At 55.5% G+C, this 20,345-nt stretch overlaps 2 protein-coding genes and 1 long non-coding RNA gene across 9 annotated transcripts in view; 2 read left to right on the top strand and 1 right to left on the bottom strand.

Moving 5' to 3' along the window:
• Window positions 1-6,097, top strand: part of CCDC13 (coiled-coil domain containing 13) — a 52,175-nt gene extending 46,078 nt beyond the window's left edge. Inside the window, exons 14-16 of one of the 2 annotated variants that reach the window (XM_038570579.1) lie at window positions 1,610-1,764; window positions 4,370-4,484; window positions 5,049-6,097. In XM_038570579.1, the coding sequence (XP_038426507.1) occupies window positions 1,610-1,764; window positions 4,370-4,484; window positions 5,049-5,208 (430 nt within the window). In that variant the 3' untranslated portion in view covers window positions 5,209-6,097. The remainder of the gene's footprint in view (window positions 1-1,609; window positions 1,765-4,369; window positions 4,485-5,048) is intronic. The other variant, XM_038570578.1, reaches the window with a different exon arrangement.
• On the top strand, window positions 1,746-20,233 carry HHATL (hedgehog acyltransferase like). Of its 6 annotated transcripts, none has more exons than XM_038570584.1 (12): window positions 1,746-1,764; window positions 13,173-13,291; window positions 13,661-13,728; window positions 14,280-14,393; window positions 14,509-14,703; window positions 15,040-15,249; window positions 15,594-15,765; window positions 16,241-16,385; window positions 16,508-16,543; window positions 19,065-19,266; window positions 19,650-19,791; window positions 19,992-20,233. In XM_038570584.1, the coding sequence occupies exons 2-12, from the start codon at window positions 13,186-13,188 to the stop codon at window positions 20,114-20,116; spliced, it is 1,515 nt and encodes a 504-aa protein (XP_038426512.1). In that variant the 5' UTR covers window positions 1,746-1,764; window positions 13,173-13,185; the 3' UTR covers window positions 20,117-20,233. The 6 variants fall into 6 exon arrangements, with proteins under 6 accessions (XP_038426512.1, XP_038426510.1, XP_038426513.1 ...); XM_038570582.1 differs by lacking the exon at window positions 1,746-1,764 and adding an exon at window positions 11,242-11,438; XM_038570583.1 differs by lacking the exon at window positions 1,746-1,764 and adding an exon at window positions 11,269-11,400.
• LOC106557617 lies at window positions 3,607-12,318 on the bottom strand. The gene is made up of 3 exons (XR_005376893.1): window positions 11,552-12,318; window positions 9,524-9,712; window positions 3,607-4,132 (listed from the first exon to the last, which is right to left on the bottom strand). It is a non-coding gene; the product is annotated as an uncharacterized LOC106557617 (long non-coding RNA).
• Window positions 20,234-20,345: the final 112 nt, after the last annotated feature.

The following is a 20,345-nucleotide window of genomic DNA, read 5'->3' as shown; positions in this document are numbered from 1 at the left end:
TCTTTGCTTAGGTTAAATTTCAGGAAGTCCTTGCCCTCTAAGCTGAGCCTTTTGTATCACACAAGTCTGGAGTGCCATACCTAGCTGAAAGACCTTTGCGAGAGTCCCAGTGAGATTAAACAATTCCTTCATGTGAAATGACTAAATAGCAATGTCTTCAAGTCCCATGAATTCATGATGGGCATATAGAAAATAATAATAAGTGATAACAATAAATAATAATAAACTGAAAGCAATCACTAACTCCAAGAAAAGCAAAAACTTAAATAAGAAAATGTGATCAGGGATCCCTGGGTGGCTCAGAGGTTTAAGCCTGCCTTCGGCCCAGGGCGTGGTCCTAAAGTCCCAGGATCCAGTCCCACATTGGGCTCCCTGCATGGAGCCTGCTTCTCCCTCTGCCTCTCCCTCTGTCTCTCTTTCTCTCTCTCTCTCTCTCTCTCTCTCTCTGGGTCTCTCATGAATAAATAAATAAAAGCTTAAAAAAAGAAAGAAAGAAAATGTGATCATTACCATGCTCCATATTTGAATAATTATTCTAATGTAATTCCCTGTGGTAGACAGGATTCTTTCCACCCATACCCTTCACTCCCTGCTGTTGTGCCTGTGAATACTTTATGATATATAGCAAAAGGGACTTTGCAGATGTAATTATAGTTATGGGCCCTAAAATAGGAAGATTATCCTGGATTACCAGGTGGGCCCAATCTAATCACTTGAGCCCTTAAAAGCAGAGAAATTTCTCCAGCTGGGGTCAGTCAGAGAGATGCTGCAAAAGAGGTCAGAGATTCAAAGCATGCTAATGGTGTCTGGTTGGCTTTGAAGATGGAGAGGACCAAGTGGCCTCTAAAAGATGAAAATCACCCAGCGAACAGTCAGTGAGAAAAAGGGACCTCAGTCCTTCAACTGGAACTGAATTATTTCAATAATCTGAGTGAGCCTGGAAGTGGATTCTCCCCCAGAACTTCTGGGTAAGAGCCCGGGTCAGCCAACACCTTGATTTTGGCTTGTGGAACCTGGAGCAGACAAACCAACAGAGCCTGCTGGCCTTCTGACTTAAAGAACCACGAGATAATAAATGTGTGTTGTTTTAAAGCTGCTAAGTTTGTGGTAATTTGTTACAGCAGCAATAGAAAACTAATACACCCCCCTACTATTAATTCAGCTGAAAAATTGATACGTAACACATTGGGAGGTGGACGGTGATTCTGCTTGGTAAGGGGAGAGGGCTAAAATAAAACTAAATTCTCGTGTTGCATGACAGGAAGTTGAAAAATTATATTTAAAACTTAAAAAATAGCAGTATGGGCATCTGTAGAAATATGGCAGTAAATATTCAAAGAAACGCTAAAAGTGTTCTAAGTGATTGCTTCTGGAGAGCCGGAAATGGGAGTGGGGAGGAGTGTGAGAGGCTGGCAAGCTTTTCATTTTAAGCCTTGGAGATAACTATATGATTTTTAAACACATGTTCCTATGTTCTGCAGTAAAAATAAAGAACAAGTCACACCACCACCAGTATAAGCTGTGCCTGCCTCTCTGAGAGCCAGAGCAGCTGGGGTGGGGGCTGCCCCTGCCTCCCCTGGGGTATGAGCCCCTCCTGTCTAATCACCAGGGTGGAGGAGAGCAACAGCAAGCTTCTGGAATCTGAGAAGAAGCTGCAGGAGGAGCGGCAACGCACTGTGGTGCTTGAGCAACATCTGGAGAAGATGCGCCTGGAGCCCGGGAGGACGTCGGTCAGTCAGAAGGCAGCCTCCAGGAGCAAAACAGGTAGGGGCTGGACCAGGGGCCCCAGGTGCTAGGGGGCGGCCTTGCTGCTAATAGAGGAGCCCATCAGTGGCACCCTTTCTGTCCCTTTGAGAAAAATGTGGGAAGCAGAGGCCTCCATCGGGGTGGAGCTCTGCCTGCCCAGGCCACTGGGTGTCCTCGTCCCCTGACCCCCTGGTCAGTACCTGGAGCCTCAGAGGGCTTGCACCTGGCCCTGACCCAGCCACCTTGCAAACCCTATGGAAGGCAGTGCCTCTGCCCAGTGCCCTCGGCTACCACCTCACTGCCCCCCACCCCAGCCCCTAACCCTCTGTCCTCAGCTGACTTTGTTTAGAGTTGAGTTGGTCCTGGGGCAGAGTTGGCCTGCTAAGGAGATCAGGACGGCAGTGGCAGACCAGGAGAAGAATCTCTGCTTCTGGCGGCAGGGATGAAATGGCTTCTCCCTAGGCCTGGGGACCTGGCTTCTCTGTCTCGTGTTCCACCATGCTCAACATGCAGCCACCATGGTCTGAGATGGCTACTTTGGCTTCCCCACCAGCAGCAGGAAGGGGAAGAGGGCAAGGGACGACCTGCTCCTTACCTTTTAAGGGCATGATCCTAAGGTTGCTCCGGTCACTTCTGCTTTCATTCCCTGGGCAGATCCTAGTCACATGACCACACCTAGCTGCAGAAGGAGAATTTGTTGCCCTAAACTGAAAGATCTATTGCTCCAATACAGTGATTCTTAAGGTGTGGTCCCTGGACCAGCAGCATCAGCATCTTGTGTGGCTGGGGCCTGCCAGGGATGTGGGATGCCAGAGCCAGAAGCCAAGGGAGAATCTTTAGTGTGGAGGGACTAGGCCTGCCTCCCTCGGACAGCCTCATCTCAACCCCCTAATGGCTCTGGAGTGGAGGGGTTACCCCCACTTGCCCCACCTCTCAGCACCCCAGTATATCTCCCACCCCCTCCCCTAGCAAGGACACTCAGACCTTTGTCCCCAGCCCAGATAAGATCAGAACATTTCAGAAGGATGTGCTAGAGTGAGGCATAAAGCAGGAGTTGTGCCCTTGCCCCTGCTCCCACCAGCGGAGCTCAGAAAACAAGGGGCCTTCCAGTTGCTCAGTCCAGACTGAGGAAGGTCCCTATAGCCTAGCCCTGCTGACCCTGCTGGGCCCTCAAGAATAGGTCCTCTAGGAATGGGTGTCTCTAGGCTTTGGGCTTACATCCTGAGTAACCCAACTAGGGAGTGCTAAGCCACGGCAGGAAAAACCACTTTGGTTCTGCCTAGACAGCAAGGAGCAGCTGCCTGAGAGAAAGGGTCCATGTGGCCTTTGCCACCTGCTGGCCTGTGACACGGGCAGAGCACCACCACTTTAGGAAGGAGAGCACCCCCGCCCATCTGTAGAACGAGGAGACCCTCCATGGCTGTTCCACTCCAGTGGGGAAGATAGACAATAACAAAAAAAAAAAAAATAGTAAAAGACATGCCAAGTCAGATGGAGGCAGATGCTGGGACCTGCAGCAGAGAAGCAGGCAGGAGGTACTGAGAGAGCAGCTGATTTCCAGGAGGCCAGTAAAGACCTCACTGAGGAGTTGACATCTGTACAGAGACCGTGTGGGAGGGCAGGGGATGAGGTATATAGATACTTGAGGAAAGAGCAAGTGCAGAGGCACTGCGGTGAGAGCTTGGCTGAGGCCTGAAGGAACAGCAAGGAATAGCAAGTGAGGCTGGCACATAGTAGGGGAGGGGAGTACGAGGCAAGGTCAGAGAAGTGAGGGAATACTCAGCAGGTGTCCAATGACACAGGGCCTCGAGGTATAAGTGTGAATTCACCCAGGCCTCACAAAACTCTAGAGGCAAGAACTATTATCCTCATTTTACAGATGAGAAAACCAGCTCAGAGAGGTTGGTGGTTTACCCGAGGCCACACAGCAGGGGGTGAAAGCCAAGTCTACTGATGCCAGGTGACTTTCCCTGGGCCACACCATCCCTGAGAACCATGCCACCTCTGAGGCCCTTTTCAGTACAGGTTTTCCAAGGCTGGGACTGTGCCCAAATTCCCACCAGTTGTCTTTGTTCTCTTTTTCTGAGCATTCTGTGGCCTCTGGCCCTGACCACCCTGGATGCCCTGTATGTATGTAGGGAGCTGCTGGTCAGAGGCAGAGCTTCTGTATGTATGTAGAGAGCTGCTGGCTCTGGAGGCAGGGGGGCCCCAATGGTATGAGGGTATCAGAGGCAGTGATGATCTAGACTCGGGCTCAACCTGCAGAGCAGGCTTCAGGCCTGGCTGCCTTCCAGAAACTTGTGGTAGAGACCGAAGTGTAAGTCCAGGGGAATGCAGAGCAGGCATCAAGGAGGGCTTCTGGAGGAAGGCAGCCTTTGTCCTGCATCTTAAAAAAAAAAAAATTATTGAAGTATGGTTGACACACAGTGTTAGTTTCAGGTGTACAACACAGTGATTTAACAACTTAATAAATTATGCTATGCCTTGTCCTCCATCCTGAAGGAAGTATAATGTTTCAGCAAGCAGCAAAGCAGGAAACAGGCAGTGGGGTGGAGGGGGAGAAGGAGAGCATTTCCACAGGGCCACGGCCTCATCACAGAAAGTGGCTGCTACTGCCCCGCAGGTCTGCCCACCTCCAACACCAGGCACAACCCGAACGGGAGTGAAAGGAAGGACTCCTCCTTCACCCAGCTCTCCAATGTGCCCATGGAATCACAGATGGAGGAGCTGACCACCAGGTGCTCTCCTGCCCCATCTTCCTGAGGGTGGCATTGTCTGGGTGGAGGTACTTCCATGGGTGGAAGGATCATGTCCCTCCCCATTTGACTTCTGTTTGCCAGGAGGGCTGCCTGCTGGGTCCTGGGTTCTAGGCCTGCAATTCAGCAACTGGCCATCAGAGGGCAGAGAGACCCAGCTGCACCCTGAGGACCAGAGTTCCAAGAGTTTTACTAAGCATGGGTTGCTGAAGCCACTTTTCTCACTCAGTTAAACTTTTCAGGGTCAAAGGCAGTGATGTTCCTGGAAGCATGGGGGGACCCCTACATATTAGTACTCATCCTTAAGGCAGCCAACATTTGAGGGAGCTCCTGGGTGCCAGGCCCAGGTCTGCAGGTGGGCCCAGAGAGGAGTCAGTGCCACATGATGTCCCCCCAGGGTCCTGGGGAAGAGGGGATGGGTCAGAGAGAACCTGAGACCAAGAGCAGCCACGCTGGCAGCCTTGTTCCCAGCATCCTTGTGCACATGCGTGCATGCACAGGTATGCCAGTGAAGGCCACACTGAGCCCTTTCTTCACGTGGCCCAGACTGGCCATCCAGGTGGAAGAGAATGAAATGCTGAAGGCTGCCCTGGGCAGTGCCCTGCGTGGAAAGGAGGAGGATTTCCGAATGTACCATGAGACCCTGGGCCAGGTGAAAGGGGTCTTTCTGCAGGCCCTGCGGCAGCAGAAGGCAGGACAGTGCTAGGATGGTCGCCCGGTGTCAGCCTGGAGGGACGGGGCAGCCATAGGCCTGGAGAGGACTCCATCTGTTCCTGGAAGCCAACCTGGGGCAACCACCTCAGCTAGAAGAAGTTCTCCTAGAAGAAGTTCCCCAAGGGTGAGCAAAGCCTGCACCTCAGACCAGGAGGGCAAAGGAGAAGCCCTGGCGGAGAGCCCAGACAGGCCAGGCAATGGCAGGGGAGAAGGACCGGCGACCTGCTCGGCACCAGTGAGAGCCCTGGGACGACAAGCCAGCTCTGAACAGACAGATGCAGCCCCTGGGGCAGGTGCTCGTCACCCTTGGCCTTGGGCCTAGCTGAGAGGCCCTGCATGCCCACAGGGCTCCATCCATACCAGACAGCTCTCAGGGCTCCAGCTGCGAGCCTCCCCAGCCCACCCACCCCTCACCAGGGCACACACCCCCCCCTCACCCAGCTCCCCCTCCATGGCTCTGTGGCCACCCCAGCCTTCGCAAACGTGGGGGTATGTACTCCCACCCACTTTGTCAGCCCACTCCTCAAGGCTCTTCCTTAGATGCAGACCTTTGGACTTGTAATAATAATGGTTATTTTCACACTCACCACAGGTCCCCATGAGTGAGCATCTGTGGAAGCCTGACCTAGTCCTATAGTAACCTGGGAATTGATAGTCCTATTTTGCAGATGAAGAAACTGAGGCTTACAGAGAGAAGCTAGGCTAATATTTAACCCTGGCCCGCCTGACTACAAAAGCAGGGTCCTCCAAGTAGAGCAACTGGCCAGGGTGGGAGTGCCCACCCCCAGTCAGCCGCTCCAGGAGTTCCTTCCAGTCTCCGGGCCAGTGGCGCAATGGATAACGCGTCTGACTACAGGAGTTCCTTCCATTTGCTCCCAAAGGCTGCAGATAGTGGATACCGGTGTGTGTGTGGGGGGGAGGGGGGATGGGGGGGGTGCGGCGGGCAGGAGCTTTGGGGCAGGAGGATTCTGAGACATGAGTCCTGGCCAAGTCGAGGTGCCCCTCCCTCATGGCCACATAGGGGTGAGCCCCCACGTCCCTCTGTAACTGTCAGTGTCCCCTGGGCTTCACTGCATGTACAGCTATGGGGAAGGGTAGCCACACATACCAACCACAGCCCCCTTGGCTGCACCTGTGTATACACAGGCCCCCACAAAGCTGTAGACGCATGGAAATACCTAGACTCAGGAGCACACAGTTGTACGGTGCATTCATGCACCCCAGACAGTGCCAGCTCTGGACTCAGGCTCTCCACAGGGCATGTGTTCCCGCTCACACACACACACACACACACACACACACACACACGAAGACCAGTCTCTCCCCAGTGACTCACAGATGTGGGGACACATGTTGTGTGGGAAGCCACCTGGGGTTCCTGGGACCTGCCTACTCTGGCCCTTCCTCAGGCTCTGTGCTGGTGGGGGTGCTCTAGACACAGGTCTAGAGGTCCCCTGGCAAGGTGTAGTGAAGGCCGTCAGTGATGCTGGTGGGCTCCTTAGGGCTCCAGGAAGGGAAGAGTTTTTCTGATTCCCTGTGAAAGGAAATGGCCAGGCAGAGCCAGAGAGGCTGAGAGGCCCCGTTCTGGGAGGGGACAGTGTGTGACGGTGAGGAGTTGGCCCAACACAGAGTCAGGGCACCAGACCCAGTAGTCCGTACCTTCCCTTGCTGGCATGGGAAGCCCCACAGGGTGATCTGAGCATGTGTGGGTGCAGGCTCAGGCCCTCCGTGGAGTCCTTGGGAGGGATAACCAGCTATCCTTCCTCTGGGATGGACAGAGGGGCAGGGGCCACCTCCGGGAAGTGCAGGGTGGCATAACCCACACCTTAACCACTCAAGGGTGGTTTTACTGCCTTTCCTGGCTCAGGGTTGCGTCTGAGAGAGGAAAGGGCACCAAGTCACAGGGTCTGCACTGGTGGGGGACCTGGGGCACATCTCTTTCCCCATTCATCAGCTGTGTGGCATCAGGCGAGTTACTGGACCTCCCTGAACCTCCATGTCATCTGTAAAACGGGGACAGGAAGAGAAACCTCCTTCAAGGGCTGCAGTTATATGTGTCAAAGAATAGCTCAAAGACATTTAGCTAATCATTAGGTTGCCTTTTGCTTCTATACAATGGACACGTATCAATAGATTGTTTTCATTCCACAAAGATGAAACAGGCTTTACATGAAGGAGAGTGGACAGGAAAACTGTCAGGTGTAGTAAAGCCTGTTTGCTTATTTTGGGGTCAACAGATTAACTGGCATCTTGCAGAGGTCAGTCTGGGCGTTCAGTCCTTGCTTAGGTCAACTGGGGGCATAATGACAACTGTCTTAACTTCCAGATGCTACGGGCAGTCTTGAGAGCTTTGCTGTGGAGCTGAGTGCCAGGGGCCCCTGTCACGTCTGCTGGCACCTGCCTTCAGCTTAGTTAGACCAAGTCTGCTCCATCCCCCATCAGAGTCCCTCTGCAGGAGTCGCTGACTTAAAAAGTGTCAAGTGCTAGAGCAGAGGCTAGCACACAGTAAGCACTCAATAAACGGTAGCCCTCAGTATGACATCTGTTAGTTCAGCAAGCACCTGTTGAGTAGCCCCACCGTCCCAGGCACGGTGGTATCAGGTGAGACAGACACGGTCCCTGAGCTCGAGGAAGTCCCCTGCCAGCTGGGGAGACAGACTTACAGGTCACCATCCACTCATCCAGCCTGCCTGAATCAGGCAGTGAGTGCCACTCACATGCCAGCCTCTTCCCCAAGTCAGAGATAATCTGATTTGCCAAAGGAGAGGTTGGGGTTGGGGTGTATGGGATGCAGAGACAATGCAGCCCCTCACAGCCTCTCACCTTCTGTGCCGAGGATTTCTGGGCTCACCGCCCAGATCTGGGCAGGGACGGACGGGGCTGTCCATATTTCCCTGAAGCATGGGTGGTGGGGGATGGAAGCGGAAGACCGAGGAGAGCCAGGGAGCAGAACTTTTTAAAGAAGGGAGAGGTTGTCAAAGGGGCCAAGGACTAGAGCCCTGAGGATCTAATGCATGGGCCAGGCAGGGAGTGGGACAACCTGGTCCGTCCAGCTGAGTGCCCGTGACCCCTCCCGAGCAGCACCACCTGTCCCTGGGGACCCCGAGGAGGCACCCCCAGCCCTCAGGGCGGTTGGGCGTCAGTGGGAAGCAGGTGGGCTGGACTCGCTTTTCACAGATGAGAACACCGAGGTCCCTTCACAGAGTCAGAAGTGGTAGGAGGGGGAGAGAGGGGCAAGGACAAGTAAAGAGGCGGGTGGTGGAGAGGCCTCAGGTGCGGACTCCCCCTGGCTGCACCCCACGCAGGTGCTGCCGGCCTGGGTGCTCAGGTTCCAACACTGACAGGTGAGCCTGGTCGAGCTGTGGGTGCGGCGGGGCCACCGTCCCCATGAAGGCCTCTGGGGCACTGCAGCTGAGCCGGACGAGGGCGTAGCCTGGCTCAGGCCCTTTGGAGCCCCGAGTACATTCCATCGCCACTGGGCCCCTCCCTGCTCTCAGGAGCTCAGGGACGATGGTCTGCAGCGGGGTCCTCCCTTGAGCCGCCATCTGCAGCGGCCAGAACCAGCCTCACCTCTCCCTCTGCGCCTCCAGCGAGCCCACAGCTGCCCTATCTCCTCTCCACAGGCACTGCCTACGGTGTAAGCCTTGCATAGACACACAAACACAGTACACACATCACACACACATACACACAACACACGTGCACACACAAAGTGCATGCAGCATACACAAACACAACACGTAACACAAAACACACACACATACACATACAACTGACACTAAACACAATCATAGACACGGGATATTCTCTATGAATTTTTACTTTGAGTAACAACATACTGAGAAATGACAAGGGATGCTGAGACTTGAGAGAATTGCCCCCCCCTGCCCGTTGCATCTTTCCCAGTGGCCCTGGTGGCATTCGGGAGGCTGACCCCAGGCCCTTGTGCCAATCAAAGCCTAGTCAGCTTCCTGCCCTTGTTTTGTGGGCTGGACATGCCAGGCACCCTCCCTCACCGCCCCTCTCATATAGGGAGGAGCTGGCCTTGGACTGTCCAGCGCCAGGTCCAAGAGGCCTCTCCAGCCTTCTATCAGGGCTGCCATCCCCAAATGCCCGGCTCCCTGCAGACCCCACTGCATGGGGTCACCTGGGGCCCAGCTCCTGCTGCGTGAGCCTTACCTTTCTGGGCTTCTGGAGTGAGGCATCTGTATCTCTCTTTGTGAGGAATTCAGTGAGCCAGGCCCTTCATGGAATAAGTCACAGAATCCCCCCAAAAGCCCAATAAATAAGAGAGCGGGTCCACTTACAGATGAGACTCTGAGGCTCTGAGAAGTGCATCCCCGCAGCGAGGCAGATCTTGGGCTCGGTGCAAGTCAGCTGGCTGAACCTGTGCTCTGAGCCCTTCTCTCTGAGCCTCATGGGGTCACCAGCTGGACGGCTGGCCCAGACTGGTCTCCGCTTGCACCCAGGATCGGTGAGTGGTGGGGTTCTTACTCCTGCAGGGCAATCAGTTCCAGAAGCTTATGGGGCTGACCTCCTTGTGGGTCAGTATCCTTTTCTATCAACTGTCAAACAATGGTAACACCCTCCCTAGGAGTTGTGGTGCCATGAAAAGGAGTTAGTCCATGTAAAGCCTTGGAATCATTGCCCAGCTGCTGTGATTAACTTACTACCCTTCTAACCACCATTGACTCTTTACCTCAGGAGTCTGCTCAGGTGTGCCCCCACACCCACCCCTGTATAGGAAGCACTCCCTAACCCCTGCAGTCTTGCTCAGGCATCTGTCCCTGACACTGGCCTCCCCTAGTGCCCATGAGCCCACCTGCAGCCCTCCCCCAGCCCCTATATGGTGCAGCAATTTCAGTGTACACTTCTCAGGGCCGGGCACCCGTGATGAAGGCCTCTGTGTTGTTCTGTGGGGTATGTATGCTGGGGACTCCTTGCTGCTTCCTCTGGGCCAATGTGTCTGCTTGGGAGGAAGTTCATTGCCTAAGGGCATCATGGAAGGTAGGAGACTCTCTTTCCCCTTCCCGGCCTTGGTCAGGCTCTGGAAGCTCCCCTGCTAGGGGGTGGGAGAGGGATGCAGGAAGCAGCCGAGCCTATGGCTGGAGTCAGAGGATCAGCAGCAGCTCTAGGACCTGTCCTGTGACTTGTCACAGTCACAAAGCTCCTTTAACCCTCCACGCCTCAGGCCCTACTCCCTGCACATGCATGAACTGGCCTCCAAAGACATGGCACAAGTGTATTCAGCTACCCTAGATTCTGAGGTCCTCATCCTAAAGGAAGACTGCCAGATGTTCCCATCCTCTTGGTGGGTTCTTCAGAATACCCTTCCCCATTGGGGGAAGGCTGGGCTGAGGCCTTGGCTGCCCCTTCCACGAGTACAGCTCTGTCCTATTGCCCTTACAGGGCTCCCAGTTGGATAGGGACATTCAAAAGGATGCCAGCCATTCCAGGAACCTACTTAAGCCTTGCCAAGTGACCCTACTAGCACCCCTCCCCCTGAGCAACTGCATATGAGACACGACTGGAGTATGGGACCCCCCCCTGCCACATGTCTCCTGACAGTTCCAGTCCTACTAGTCAAGCCAGTCCTCCCTCAGGCACCAATGCCTGGCCAGTTCGGACTCTGAGCATAATGATATAAGGCAGGGCAGGGGGCTGTATGGTTCTGCCCTTGGGAGTTCACTCATAAAGGCGCAGGCTAGAATATGGAGCTGAGCATGAAGTGTGCTTGTGAATGCGTGCAGTGGGGGCAGGGCTCGCAAGAGGTCGGTGGGGACTGCCCAGAAGTCTTCCTGGAAGAGAGGAGTCCTGGCCAGCAGTGAGAGGGAGGCACAGGCTCTACAGAGCAGAAGAGGCAGGCTGAAGTGGGGCCCAGGTGTCCCTGTTAGAACCTAGGCCACTGGCCACCCCTTCCCCCACCCCTGCCCCCCCATGATCCTCCCTGCGGCTCCCTGTGGCCAGCAGCTCTGCAGTGCTCGGCTTGGCTCCACTCTGCTCAGCTCCGCTCCAGGAAGGCCACCTCCTCCCTGCCCTCCTCCACCCTCCTCCTGCTGTCACCACTCACCGCTCATAGCCTTGAGGGGGTGGGGACCCCAGGGCTGGACACACCTCACTGTGGCCCCAGAGCCTAGCTGGTCGGACGGACGCACGGTCGGACGCAGGACCCCGGAGCCTCGAGGTGGGCAGTGTGCCAGGGTCCCTCACAGCCTCCTCAAGGTCAGTGCCAGCCGGGGATGCAGCCACTCTGGGGTCCTTGAGACCTGTGGAACCCACCTCAGGCCCCTCATCCCAGACTTTAGACCCCAAAGCAGTCTTCACTGCAGGTGTACCTGAGGTAGGCAGGTCCTGGGGACGGGGGCACCGCTGTGTCCAATGGGGGCCCCAGTCCAGGGGTCTGCCGGAAGAGGTCTCAGGCTGGGAGCCAGCCCGGGCCCTGCTCACGGAGGCCTCACTGGGGACACCCCGCACCGGCCATGGGGAGCTAAAATTGGAAAGTGGCAAGTGGGAGGCAGCTGACAAAGCTATTTCGCGGGCTCTTCACCGTGCTCCGGTTTCAAGCTCCTGCTCCATTAACCCGATCCTCCGGGCCTCCCTCCCCCACCTGGCGGGTGAGGAGGTGCCTCGGCCCTCAGGCAGACAGTACAGAGTCCGGGAAGCCCCCTGGTATGGGCAGGGGCAGCAATGGTCTTCTCTTATCTAAGATTCCCCTAGGAACACACAATCCCATCCCAGGCTCACTGTGTGACCTTGACGGGTCCCTGCCTCTCTCTGGTCCATGGCCCCTCTGTCTCGGTGGTGGGGAGAATGCTGACTGTGGGGGCCCAGGAGAGCTGGTTGCAGTGCTGGTAAGGGAAATTTTGGGGAGGATCACGGGTGGGAGACAGGGTCATGCCAGCCTCCTCTTGGCCCAGCCTGGCCTAGCCCAAGAAGGTGCCTAGACACGTTCCTCCTCTTAATTTGGCCCTGGGTCTGTTAACTGCTGGGTCTTTTAACTGTGCACCCTTGGGAAAGCCTAAGGCCAGGCTGGAGCATAGGAGGGGCACAGGAGGAGATGGCCCAGCAGGACTGCTGGGGATGAACTAGGCCCTGGAAGAAGGGAGTGGCTAGGCTCACCCTGAGCCCGATACCGGTCAGCACCTTGGACAGTAGCCAGCACCCTCCCCAGTGCCCAACCGGCCCTGCTTGGCCCCACACCCACAACCCCCAGGGCACCTCTTCAAATAGCACAGCCTCCAGCTGGCATCCAGGGCCCGAATACCCAAGCATTGAGAGAGTGGGCTGGTGTGGCCACGGACACAGGCAGGGACCAGGGAAGTGGCAGGCCGGGGCTCAGGAACCCGTTGGGGCAATGGGAATCAGTGAGAGGCTGGAAGCTGAATGAGGTAAGGAAGCCTAATGCTGGGGATCGGACCTGGGAGGCCAGGAGACCTCAGGGAAGTAAAGGCAGCTCTAGAGGGGTGTGGGAATCAGAGAAGGGGGCACTAGCGGGAGGGGCGGCATTGTCAGGAGCTGACAGAGGTTCACTGAGGGGGTTGGGGACCCTGAGGAACAGAAACATGACTGAGGTGATACAGATGGGGTACCTCTGTGTTAAGGTTATCTGAGGCCTTGGCAGGAGCAATTTGAGCAAAGAGGGGGGCCGGTCCACCTGGAAGGTATGAAGGAGTAAATGAAGGTGAGGCAGGCAAGCTGAGAGTCAAGATTATGCTTTCAAAAGCCTCCAAAGGGAAGGGTGGGAGCTAGAGCAGCAGCTAGGAAGAGGAGCCCCATGTTATGGCATCTGGGAGGAGTAGGGGGGAGTGGGGGCAGGAAGGGAAAGGGTAGGATAATAACATGAGATCCCTGAAGGGGAAGAGGGGCAATCTCTCTTCCGAATGGGATCCCCATCACCTCTGTGGGGCTAGGCGGGGCTGGGGGTGGCAATACCCTCACCCAATCTGTCTCCCCCAGTGCCATCGAGGCTATGGGCATCAGGACCACGTTGCCCACAGCGGAGCTGGGCTTGTACTCCCTGGTGCTGAGTGGGGCTCTGGCCTATGCTGGCCGAGGCCTCCTTGAAGCTTCACAAGGTAACAGCCGGACTCTGGAGCACAGGGTGGGTGAGACCCTTCTTTCCCTGTGGCCTCAGGCTTCCACCCAGCAAGGCCATAAACTTAAAGACTCCAGACCCAGAATATTCCAGGGGTCTGAACTGAGCTAGGTGTAGTCACAAGGAAAGACACTGACAGAGACCGGCCCCAGAGAGAGACTGAGACACTCAGGGAGACAGTCAGAGACCTGGCCCAAGAGACACAGTGAGACCCACAGAGAAGAGGCACAGAGAGACCTAGACCCATTCCCTCCCCAGTAAGGTGGGGGTCAAGCCTTGCTGTAGGGGCAGGCAAAGGTGTGGGTGTGAAGTCCCCCCAGCGCCCACTGAGGCCACACTCTGTTCTCAGATGGGGCCCACAGGAAGGCCTTCCGGGAGTCCGTGCGACCTGGCTGGGAGTACATTGGCCGGAAGATGGTAGGTCCCCCATGCCCCAGTGTCCCTGACTGAGGTCCCCAATCCCCGGCATGTCTCTCTCATCCCAGACCCTTCCCAACTATCCCCCCATTCTAGATGTTCCCATGTAACAGAGGGCTCACAGTGAGAAAGGTCCCTGGCTTGAGCTCCAGAGCCTTCAGTTTCTCTCACTGATTCAACCTGTGTCCTCCTGGGGCCACATCAAACCCGCCCCCAGACACTGCTCATTTAGGAAAAGTTAAACTGAGACATGCTTCAGCAGGGGCTTCCAGCACCATCTTTCCCAGGAACAATGCCATAATGCTGGAATGTCAGGCAATATGCTGAAGAGGGGGAGCTCTGAGGGGTAGGGCAGCTCACACGGGCCCCTCGCTTCTTTCTACCTACCTGGCTGGTACTTCCCTCAGAGGGGAAGGCAAGGGCCTGCCAGCCATGGCTGTCCTCTAATGCACAAGAAAATGGGGGCTGGGGAGGCACTAGGACTCTGATCAGCCCAAGTGCCAGCCCATCCTGCCCCCTGCCCCTGCTTAACCTGCCCGGGCCCGCTCCAGGACGTGGCTGACTTCGAGTGGGTGATGTGGTTCACCTCCTTCCGCAATGTCATCGTCTTCGCCCTCTCTGGACATGTGCTGTTTGCTAAGCTCTGCACGATGGTTGCCCCCCAGGTGAGCTGGACCTGGGCCACCCCAGCCCCCCTGCCAGCTTCCCCTAAGCTACAAGGGTTGGGGTCCCACCTCCATTTGTATGGTTAGATAAGCCATTCCTTCTCTCTGTTCACAGCTCCGCTCCTGGATGTATGCTGTGTATGGGGCCCTGGCTGTGCTGGGCACGATGGGCCCTTGGTACCTGCTGCTGCTGTTTGGTCACTGTGTCAGCCTCTATGTGGCCTCACTCTTGGGCCAGCCCTGGCTCTGCCTTGGCCTGGGTCTAGTCAGCCTTGCCTCCTTCAAGCTGGATCCCCTAATCTCCTGGCAGGTGTGCACTGGGGAGGGGCAAAGGTGGAGGGTACAGAAATAGGACCCCAAACTTCTCACCCCATCCAAAGCCCTTGCTTCCAGAATCTCCCCTAAGAATTTCCTTCACTCTCCCACCTGTCTCTAAGCCTTTGAATGTGGCACATACCCCCCTCCACCACAGCAGGGATGTGTCTAGCTCATTCCCTGCTCTATCCAAGCACTTAATGCGAATTAGCACTCAGTGGCCAGTGTGGATTGGCTCTGCAAGAGAGGAAGGGGCAGGACAAGGCTGGGCCCCTGTGGGAAGCTGAGTGGGGACACTTGGTGAGCTGGCGGCCTGTTCTCTCCCATCCAGAGCGGGTTTGTAACAGGCACTTTTGATCTTCAAGAGGTGCTGTTTCATGGGGGCAGCGGTTTCACAGTGCTGCGTTGTACCAGCTTTGCGCTGGAGAGCTGTGCCCACCCTGACCGCCGCTACTCCCTAGCTGACCTGCTCAAGTACAACTTCTACCTGCCTTTCTTCTTCTTCGGGCCCATCATGACCTTTGATCGCTTCCATGCCCAGGTGAGGGGACACCCTGTGAGCTTCCAGCACAGGCCTGGGACTTCCTCTTCAGACAGGGGCTCCCATCTTAGCCAGGACTCCCAGGGCAGGCTGTGTCCTCACCCCAGGCATTACTCCCAGATGAAGCCATAATACCTTACTTCCTCAGACCCCAGTATGGGTCACATTCCCTGCTCAGACGGGGATCAAAGGGTGGAAAGGTGACTCCACTCTCAAGCAGGGCTGCCAGGATAAAGCCCCATTTCCCCTCACCCTCAGATCCCCAGGCAGTTGGTGATTCCCCATTCAGACAGGATTCCCCCAGCAGGGCTTGCCTCCCCACTCAGACACTTTGCATCTCCCAGATGAGCCAGGTGGAGCCGGTGAGGCAAGAGGGTGAGCTGTGGCGCATCCGGGCCCAGGCCGGCCTCAGCGTGGTGACCATCATAGCCGTGGACATCTTCTTCCACTTCTTCTATATCCTCACCATCCCCAGTGACCTCAAGTTTGCCAACCGCCTCCCGGACAGCGCCCTCGGTGGGTGCGCATCCGGGACAGAACAGGGACCGGGAAAGACAGAAAGACAGACCCTCTGCACCCCCTGGCATCACTCCTGGGGAAGCTGACACCCAGAGAAGGCACAGCACCTATCCAAGGGTGGGGGAGCTGGGATTTATTCTTTGAAATGTCTAGGACTTGGAGTTAGCTTTGTTCTGAGAAGCCAGAGAGGTAGGGGCAGAGCCCACCTCACAAGGGTCTTGGGACAGTTTCTACCACCTGGATGGGGTCTCCCTGGGTTGGGCCGGGCCCAGCTCCTCCCCTAGGACGTGTGGGGGGGTGAGGTCTCCATGGGGGCGGACCAGGGGCCAGGATCTCTCCCCAGAACTGCCAACCTGCCCAGAGAGGCCATAGGGGAGGGCCGGGCTCTGTGCCTCCCCACCATGATTTGGGGGATCTGGGGAGCGGAGACCAGCACGATGCCCTCCAGGCAGTGATGATACCCTGCCCCCAGCTGGCCTAGCCTACTCAAATCTGGTGTATGACTGGGTGAAGGCGGCTGTCCTCTTTGGTGTGGTCAACACTGTGGCACGCCTCGACCACTTGGATCCACCCCAGCCTCCCAAGTGCATCACAGCACTCTACGTCTTCGCGGAAACGTGAGTGCAAGGAGGTCTGGGGGGCACGCCCCTACAGTCCCCACCTTCCACTAGCCTTTTTCCCCTATTCCCCTGGAACTGTCTTCCTGGCTGATTCACACACATCCGCTCTCCTTCCTCAGGCACTTTGACCGTGGCATCAACGACTGGCTTTGCAAGTGAGTTGGGGTGGGGTGGAGTGGGGTAGTGGTCACAGTCATCCTGCCAGGTATCTGAGCCCGGCAGTGAAGAGATGGTCCACTCTTTAAAAGATAAGACCTGGGCCAGAGGAAGGAAGAAGGAGGTCGTCACAGAGGTCTAGGTGAAAGACAGAGGTTTGGATATGGGTGGGGCACTGGATATGAGAGAAATGGTTGGAGTGGGAGAGGTCCTTGTGGTGGTTGGGTGTGAAGGTCTGGGGTTCAGAGAAGTCTGGAGGATGGATGCAGCTCTGAGCATTGAGTGTGGGAGGGTGGTCTTTAGTCCTTAGGAGTGCATAAGTTCCAAGGAGAGAAAGTCAAGAAGAGGAGAGGTATAGCTGAGATTGGAGCTAAAAGGACTGGGGCAGCTGGGTCACAGGCTGCTGTCAGAAGCTAGCTACTGAGTGGGATGACAGAGGAGTTGCTAAAGGGAGAAGTGAGGTGTCTTAAGACAGCAAATAATGGGCCACGGTTGGTTGTTAAGAGGAACTATAAGTTGGGGAGGCAGGATAGAGGGGTGATTGATAGGGTGAGGTCCCCAAGGAGGGAGGAGGCAATGGAACCAGTGCTAAGCAGAGGCTCAGCCTCAGGACAGGGAGGAGAAAGAGAAGCTAGCATGGATACAGGGTGTCAGGTTAGTGGAGAGAAGTAAAGGATCCACCTGAAGGCTTCAGTTTTCTCCATGAAGTAGGAGACAAGGTCACCGGCTGACAGATGCAGGGTTGTGCATCACTGTGCCACCTTTCCTCTTGGCTAGCTCACCCACCACACGCACTCACAGCTGGGGAAGTGATAAGGGTGGAGTACCCACTGCAGAGCATGGCAGAAGAAGCTGACTAGAGAAACCTTGGCATTGAGAGCCCAGGTGGGGGTGGAGGCAGTGGACATATGGACTTCGATATGTGAAGTTGTGAGATTTTAGCTTCTTGAGTGCAAGTAAGAACGCAGGTGATCAGGCTCTCCCAGACAGGCAAGAAGGAAGAAGTGAAGGATAAGGGGCTTTAGGTTATTTACAATGATGACTTATTGAATTGAAGCCAGTTAAAGAGGGCAGTAAAGATAGAGTCTCAAGGTGAGGAAGAGGGGGAGGAATCAATGAGATTGAAGAACTGGATTTGGGGGAGGCCACATCTGGAGGGGATGGGGGGAGAATGGTAACTTGGAAGCAATGAAAATTCAAGTGGTGCCAAAGTTGGGAGTATGGCCATGGGAGCAGGTGGCTGAGATGGTGTGGAGAAGAAACCATTGGAAATGAAGAGGTCTAGGCATGGAGAGGCCTTACTCAGTGGGTCTTCTACTGAATGTATGTAACAAGTACTTATTGAGTACCTACTATGTGCCAGGCACTGTTCTGAGCACTGGGGATTTACAACAGTGAATATGACAAAGGCCTTAAATTGGAGTTTACAGTCTATTGGGGATAAACAGACCATAAACAGGTAAACAAACACATAAATAAGATCATTTTAGAGAGTGGTGTTATGAAAAAAATGAAACTAGTGTAATGGAATAGAGGTCGGCCACAGGACAGAAGCTTCTACAGTTGTGGTCTCTGCAGGCCTCTGTGCAATGATATTCAAACTGAGACTTGAGTGATAAGGAAATCTAGGGAAGAGAATTTCAAGAAGGAACAAGTGCATAGGCTTGAGGCAGGAGCCAGCTGTGTTTGTTGGAGGGACGGGAAGGCAAGTAAGGCGACAACATGAGAGGGAAATGGTGGGTGATGAAGTCAGGGAGGGTGGCAGAAACCAGACATCGTGGGATCTCCTAGCCTTAGTAGGTAGGTAGTTTAGTCTAACTGCAATAGGGAGCCATTGGGGGAGGGTTTGATTGGGGAAGTCATGTGATCTGACTTATACCCTTTGAGATGCCTCTTGTTGCTGTGTGGAGAACAGATGGTAGGGGTTCAAAGGCAGAAGCACGGAAATGACTTAAGAGACTTTTGCAGTAATCTATGGCAGGGGATGACCTGCTGGACAAGGGTGGTGGCAGTGGGGGTGGCAAGCAGCAGTCAGGACTGTGTGGAGCCCATAGAACTTGCTGGCTTGGATGTGGAGAGAAGAACTGACGGTCCAAGATGGCGCCAAGGCTTCCAGATGCAACTGAATGGCTGGAAGTGTCATTATCTGAGATGAGGATGCAGCGGGTTTGGACAGGGATGGGGGAATCAGTCATCCAAGTGAGAGGTCTAGTGACGGATGTATGAGGCAAGAGAGCAGGCTAAAGACACAGATTTGGGCTCATCAGCATAGAGACAGGGTTCAGAGTCTTGGGTCTGGATGAGATCACTTCGGGAATGAATGAAGAGATATGAAGTTCAAAGCTGAGCCTTCCACATTCTGAAGTTGGGAGAGGAGGAGCAGCCACCTGGGGTCAGGCATGCTGGATGTGCCCAGGATGATACTGTTGAATGCGGCTGCCCCTGCTGTGTACCCTTTGGCCCTCTCCTACCTGCCTTCCCCCACATTCCCTCTGGTCCTTTCTCCTGCCTTTCTTGCAGGTATGTGTATGATCACATTGGTGGGGAGCACTCCGAGGTGATCCCAGAGCTGGGGGCCACTGTGGCCACATTTGCCATCACTACTCTGTGGCTTGGACCTTGTGATATTGTTTACCTGTGGTCATTCCTTAACTGCTTTGGCCTCAACTTTGAGCTCTGGGTGCAGAAGCTGGCAGAGTGGGGGCCCCTAGCACAAATTGAGGTGAGTGGCAGGAGGTCTGGGGCAGGAGTTGGCTGGATCACTGCAGAGGGTGGCACTACTGCTCTCACATTTGGCCCCCAGTCCAGAACTTTCTCAACACAACGTCCCTGTTGTCAGGGCAATGGCTCCCCCTGCAGGTATCTAGCACCCCCTTCTGTGGGGTGTGGGCACCTGGGCCAGGCTGTGTTGGTCAGGCCCTCCCATCTCTCTGGTACTCAGTATTCCCATCTTTAACAATGAGGGAGGGCTGACCTGGGGACTTTCAGAGACCCAAGCACATGCCCAGGACCCAGGGTAGCCATGTGGGCAGGGCCTCTGACCAAGCATGTCCTCTTTCCCCTGGCCCTCTCGTCCCACTGCCAATGCTTCCCTGGACTGGGCAGGCCTCTTTGTCGGAGCAGATGTCTCGCAGGGTCCGGGCCCTGTTCGGAGCCATGAACTTCTGGGCCATCATCATGTACAACCTTGTAAGCCTGAACAGCCTTGAATTCACAGAGCTGGTTGCCAGGCGACTGCTACTCACAGGTGAGGCCCAGGGGGGTTGTGGACACAGGAAATGCCAGGCATCAACCTTGAGGTCTGTGACCTTCTGAAAGGCCCCCACCCCACCCCAACACCCCAGGGGCTCAGTGGGGGTGGGCAATCAGGTGGGGAGAGCCATTAGAAGAAGAGTCACTGAGGATGGGGTCCTGCTCCCGGGCATCGATGACCTCTTCCCCACACAGGGTTCCCCCAGACCACTCTGGCTGTCCTATTTGTCACCTACTGTGGTGTCCAGCTGGTGAAGGAGCGAGAGAGAACCATGGCACTAGAGGAGGACCAGAAGCAGGACAAAGAGAAGCTGGAGTAGGTGGGAGGAGGAAGGAGGGACGAAGGATGGCTCTGCGCAGCTATTCCCAAGCCCAGGCCCAGGCCAGGCCAGGCCAGACGGGACCTGACCCATAGAATAAAAGACCTTTCTACCATAGTCTGGCTGTTCCCTATCCCTTCCACTAGCAATCTCCTGGCTCTCTGTCCATGATGAATGAAGAGGTGGAGGTTCTGGGTTACAGGGAGGGGGGTCAGGCTTCCAGGATGTG

Source organism: Canis lupus, chromosome 23, assembly GCF_011100685.1.
Source record: "Canis lupus familiaris isolate Mischka breed German Shepherd chromosome 23, alternate assembly UU_Cfam_GSD_1.0, whole genome shotgun sequence".
Taxonomy (NCBI): Eukaryota; Metazoa; Chordata; class Mammalia; order Carnivora; family Canidae; genus Canis; species Canis lupus.
This window is presented reverse-complemented; position numbering and strand designations above follow the sequence as displayed.

Bases quoted from the DNA above. Each gene is read 5' to 3' on its own strand.
- HHATL (XM_038570581.1), top strand. The intron at 14,704-15,039 runs GTGTGCACTGGG...TCTCCCATCCAG, and splicing joins ATCCCCTAATCTCCTGGCAG to AGCGGGTTTGTAACAGGCAC. The intron at 19,267-19,649 runs GTGAGTGGCAGG...TGGACTGGGCAG, and splicing joins GGCCCCTAGCACAAATTGAG to GCCTCTTTGTCGGAGCAGAT.